This window comes from Juglans microcarpa x Juglans regia, chromosome 4D (assembly GCF_004785595.1).
Source record: "Juglans microcarpa x Juglans regia isolate MS1-56 chromosome 4D, Jm3101_v1.0, whole genome shotgun sequence".
NCBI lineage: Eukaryota > Viridiplantae > Streptophyta > Magnoliopsida > Fagales > Juglandaceae > Juglans > Juglans microcarpa x Juglans regia.
The window spans coordinates 18375810-18381269 of NC_054600.1; the positions used below are offsets into that span (position 1 = coordinate 18375810).

Consider the following 5460-nt stretch of genomic DNA (forward strand, 5'->3'; position numbering starts at 1 on the left):
TGGAGGTGGCTCACGGCTGGGATTTACTCCGGTAGTAGCTGCGTGGAGATCGGCAGCAGCTGCGTGGAGAAGAAATCGTAGAAGAAAGGAGAAGGAAGGAGAAGAATCGGGAAGGAGAAGGTGCAGGGTGCGGCGCAAGAAAGGAATAAGATGGAGCTAGGGCTCCATCCCAAAACGACGCCGTTTCTGTAATGAGTGGCTGAGCACTCACGGGCCGCACGGTTGGGCCGTGTTCCGCACAGGCCTGGGCCCCCCTTGCTGGGCTGGGCCGGTTTTCGGGTCACACATACACACACACACACCCACGGCCCACAGAGAAAAATACACACAAAGCCCAATAAAAATCAAGCAAAGCCTAAATAACATAAGTCCAAAAATAAAGAGCAAATAAAAATAAATTCTCTAAATTAAAATAAAATACTAAAACAAATAACATATTTAATTAATACAATAAAATAACACTTAGAATAATAAGGATAAAAATCAAGTGAAACTAGAGATCTCACACAAACAATTGACCAATACAACAGATGATATTTTACCCATCCCTCATCTCACTCCACAAGAAATCTTGGATGAGCTAATCCCAACTCAAAACTAGGAACAAAAAAACCACCCCTTAAAAAGCACTGACAAACACTTGATTAAATGGAAAAAGCCAGATGATATAATAGTGAAAACAAACTAGGATGCTGTTGTGGATGTTCAGTCTAAGAAAGTGGAAATTGGAGTTATAGCCTGTTATAGCTAAGACTCTTACTTTGAGAAGAGCAACGGTTTTATGCTTGGAGTTAGGTTTGTCAAGGGTGGTTTTGGAGGGTGATTCTCAGATCGTAGTAAAGTCAACGAATAGCAACGAGGAGATTTGGATATATTATGGGAACTTGATTGAGGAGCAAGAAGATTACTTTCTAGAAACTCAAGATGGAGTGTAAATTTCACTTATAAAGAAGCTAACAACATAGCTCATAAGATTGCAAGATTAGCTCTTTCTTTTTCTGAAGAGAATACATGGATAGAGGATGGTTCTATACAGATTTTGAATTCTGCTTTGAGTGAAAAATACTGTAATGACTGAATATGTTGATTCTCAATAAAGGTATCAATCTTTGTCCTTTTAAAAAAAAAAAAAAACACAATATCATGATAGGTGTAAGAACTATTTTTTCCTCAAGATTGTTTTTTCTACTATTATAAGTTAAATATTAAAACAGTCCATACCGGTTTTTAAACAAATTGATCCATATATTCTAATTTTAAGCTTTTTACTCCATATACCCTTAACTGTTTATAAAGCATTAAATACTCACTAATAATTGAATATCACATGCAAAAATAATTAAAAAATTAGTTAAAAGGAAATTGCATGAGTACCAAGCTCTTATTATTATTATTATTATCATTGGAAGGTTTTTTTTTTTTTTTTTAATACTATTTGTAAATGGTGGAGTTCATTTTTTGGAAGAACGTAAGGTCTTTTTGTTTAATCAGGGCTGTTGCTCACCAGCCCAGGTGGCCATTCAAATTGAAGGTATCTCCAATTTTCTCCTTTTGAAAATAATAGTTGGCCCCTATTTTTACACCCATTTGATCGATTTTTCTTCTTTTTCATTTTTATTTTCATATTTTTTTAATATATTTAAATATTTTAAAAAATAAAAAATATATATTAATACACTTAAAATTACTTCTTTAATCACTAAATTAAAAAAAAATAAATAAAATAAAATAAAAATAAAAATTATAAAGCAGTACATTTGAGCGATACAATTTGAAAGGTAAAATAGCTTTTTCCGGGGACCAAATTGCATCAGGCTGAAAAAAGGAAGCTCCGATCCGAATGCCCAATTTCGGGATTGACCCGGTGTTAGTTGCAGATACCAGAATCGAAGATAGCCCGAGTTGTTTCATTTAGCGACACAGTGGTGACGGTACCCATTTAGGGTTTTGGACACTAGAAGATCCTGGCTTACGTTCACAAGTACAGGCACTGAGAGAGAGAGAGAGAGAGAGAGAGAGGATGTGGAGGTCAGTGGTGGCAAGAGCTGCTCTTTCCAGAAGGGAAGGAGCACGGAGCTTCTGTAAGAGCCAGAACCCCAAGGTACCTTCTTTCTCTAAAACCTTAACCCAAGCTGAATCTCCTCATTTGTCAACAAGGGTCTCCCCCAATACATATTTTCTTCTACAAAACCCCAGGTTCTTCTCTCAAATCTCAACGAACCACTCTGATTCTGACTCCCATCTCTCTGAGGCGGAACAGTCCTCAGAAGGTTTTGCTGACAATGGTGATACCCGGCTGGAGAATTTTGCCCCTGATGTTGAGATTCATGGAGTTGTGGACCAAGATTATGTGGGGTTTGATGATAATAGGGATGCCCAGTTGGATAGTTTTGCCTCTGGGGATGGTGTTTTCGGCAACCCAGAGCAATCGAATGATGCTAAGTGGGATAGTTTTGCCACTGGGGAGGGAAGTGGTGATGCCCATATGGAAACTTTTGGCTCTGGGGATGGAGAGGGGCAGGTTTATGAGATTGATGTGGAACAGTTGGAGAATCTGTTGTCTCTTTTACAGAGTACTGTTGATGGATCTTTGGAGTCGAGTCTTGATGGCATGGGTTTGACCCTACACGAGGAATTTGTGGTGAAAGTGCTTGAAACTCGACTTGTTTTGGGTGAGAATATGATTAGGTTTTTCAAATGGGGTATGAAGGAGAAACCTGAATTTAAAATAACGTCATGTGTAGTTGATGCACTTGTTCGTGGCATATGTTGTGATCTTAAGAAGAAAGATGCATATGCTTTATGGGATTTAATTAAGGAGATAGGTGAGAAGGAGAATGGTGTGTTGAATGTGGAGGCTCTCAATGATTTGATAGGATTGTTTTCTAAGTTGGGTAAAGGGAAGGCCGCATTAGAGGTGTTTAACTCGTTTGGGGATTTTGGGTGTGTCCCAAATGTGGATACGTATTATTTCACAATTGAAGCACTTTCTAGGCGATCATTTTTTGATTGGGCTTTGTGTATTTGTGAGAAGATGCTCGAAGCAGGAAGCTTGCCTGAAAATGAGAAAGTTGGTAAGATCATATCTTGGTTGTGTAAGGGGAGAAAGGCTAAGGATGCCCATTCAGTTTATTTGTTGGCGAAGGAGAAGAACCAGTATCCACCTCAGTCTTCTGTTAATTTTTTGATCAGTTCACTCTGTAGGGAGGATAAAACGGTCGAATTGGCTTTGGAAATGTTGGATAATTTTCCAGAAGAAGCTCGAAAATATGCGATCAAGCCATTCTCTGCTGTCATTCGTGGTTTGTGTAGGATGAGAGATGTCGATGGGGCAAAACGGTTACTTTCTAAGATGATTGTGGAGGGCCCGCCCCCTGGAAATGCGGTTTTTAATTCAATTATCAATGGCTATTCCAAGGCTGGGGATTTGGGAGAGGCTATGCAAATTAAGAAGCTGATGGAAAGTAGGGGATTAAAGCCTGATGTGTACACTTACACTGTTATCTTGAGTGGTTATGCAAATGGTGGTCAGATGGAGGAGGCTTGTAAAGTCTTGTCGGAGGCAAAAAAGAATCATCCTACGCTGAGCCCTGTGACTTACCATACACTCATTCGTGGGTATTGTAAACTTGAAGAGTTCAATAAGGCTTTGGAGTTGTTGGGTGAGATGAAGGATTTTGGCGTTCAACCTAATGTTGACGAGTATAATAAGTTGATTCAATCTCTTTGCCTAAAGGCTTTAGATTGGGAAACGGCAGAAAAGCTGCTAGAGGAAATGAAAGAGAAGGGATTGCATCTCAATGGGATCACAGGTGGTCTCATAAGAGCTGTCAAGGAGATGGAAGAGGAGGAGCTGTTGCTGGGTTAGTAAATGTGCGGCCCTGAATCGTTAGCTGGTTGTTGGAAGTGGACTTGATACGAAGATGCTGATAGGTACGTTTTGCATGCTTCCTTTTTTGGAAGTCAAAAAAGAAACTTTCGCCATGAAACATAGAGTGAACCTTTGTGGCTAAGTCTTACACATCAATCACCTATATATTCTTACACATCAATCAGATTGACAGAGAAGCTGCATTTTTATTCCTATCTTCTTTGTTTTGGGTCAGTTTTTGTATCTTTTCAATTACATTCTCTTGGGTAGCATTCCCATGCAGGTGAGGGATATACATTCTACAAGTTGTAGAAGCAATGGCTGTGGATGCCGCTATGCAAATTTCAAGTTTTGTTTAATTTATTTTCTTCAATGTAATCTTGTTTTCTTTTGCTAGATATCTTGACCTGCTAAATTTTAATTAGTGGAAATTACATAAACAACCTCAGACTCTGCAATTTGTAATGCTTCTCCAAATTTTCAATTTCAATAATATATCCCCTAATTACCAAGCAATTACAGTGCACTACTCATTTTCCCTTTTAAACAGGTGAAATTACGCCTAAATTTTTTTTATTATATAAAAACCGTAACTACATAGTTCATCAGAGATTTACCTTTTGAGTCTGACAATATTGGACTCTATCCTATAAAATTACCGTTTCTTTTTATTAGTCAATGTCATGGAAAAACCTACCACAATATATTCATCTAACAAACTGTGAATAAAGAAATTGCATAACACCAGATTGTCTCAAGAAAAATTAGAACCACCCAAGGGCGTGGCCGAAGAAGCATTCTTTGAGAAATCAATCACTAGAGAAGCATTTTCTTCTTTTTTTTCACAAGTAATGCTAATGTTTAGACACTTTTAAGTATTTCAGAATTCCCTTTTTTCTTTTCTTTCCTTTTTTTTTTTTTTTTTTTTTTTTTTTTAAGGGTAATGCTCGATGCAGTCCTAGGTATGTTTAGATACTTGAAATATTTTTGAATTTTGTAAATAGTAGTGACCTTTATTGGATTTTGAAAAATTAGAGAGAAGAAATGGAATAAAAAATTAAAAAAATATATTATCTTAGATTCAGCTCTATAAATCATTTCCCTTTAATGGATTCTCGATACGTAATTAAGAATTATGGTTGGAAAGATGGAATATGTAGATGCTTTCAATGTAGCTTTCCAGATTTAAGGTCCGAACGTTCAAACTTACTACCTGGACCCGGAAGGAACTACAAGCTGTTCCATGTTCAGCCCACCTCCATGGAAAAGGAAATAATTCACTCACGGAACCTGTAATTTTTCTTTCCTATTTTCGGTCTTTTTTAGGCGGCAGAGCCACGAAACATTGTTATAAATCACTAATAAATTCAACAAATTACTCATAAATGGTGTTAAGATCTACGGTGAAAAAACAGATGTACGTACAAATTAAAAACGTCTCACAAAGTTTTTATTATTAACCAGAAGATTCAAGAACAGTAATGAATATAAAACTAGCCCTCCCTTTTACTCAAAACGCTAGATCTTGATAGTACCTGAGAAACATTTCGCAATATACTTCGCTAAGAACTTACAACATGATTGGTCGA

General features: G+C 37.3%; 1 protein-coding gene across 1 annotated transcript; it reads left to right on the forward strand.

The window, feature by feature from the left end:
- Window positions 1-1801: 1801 nt before the first annotated feature.
- Window positions 1802-4230, forward strand: LOC121259880 (pentatricopeptide repeat-containing protein At3g02650, mitochondrial). The gene has a single exon (XM_041161682.1). The coding sequence runs from the start codon at window positions 2021-2023 to the stop codon at window positions 3866-3868; it is 1848 nt and encodes a 615-aa protein (XP_041017616.1). The 5' UTR covers window positions 1802-2020; the 3' UTR covers window positions 3869-4230.
- Window positions 4231-5460: the final 1230 nt, after the last annotated feature.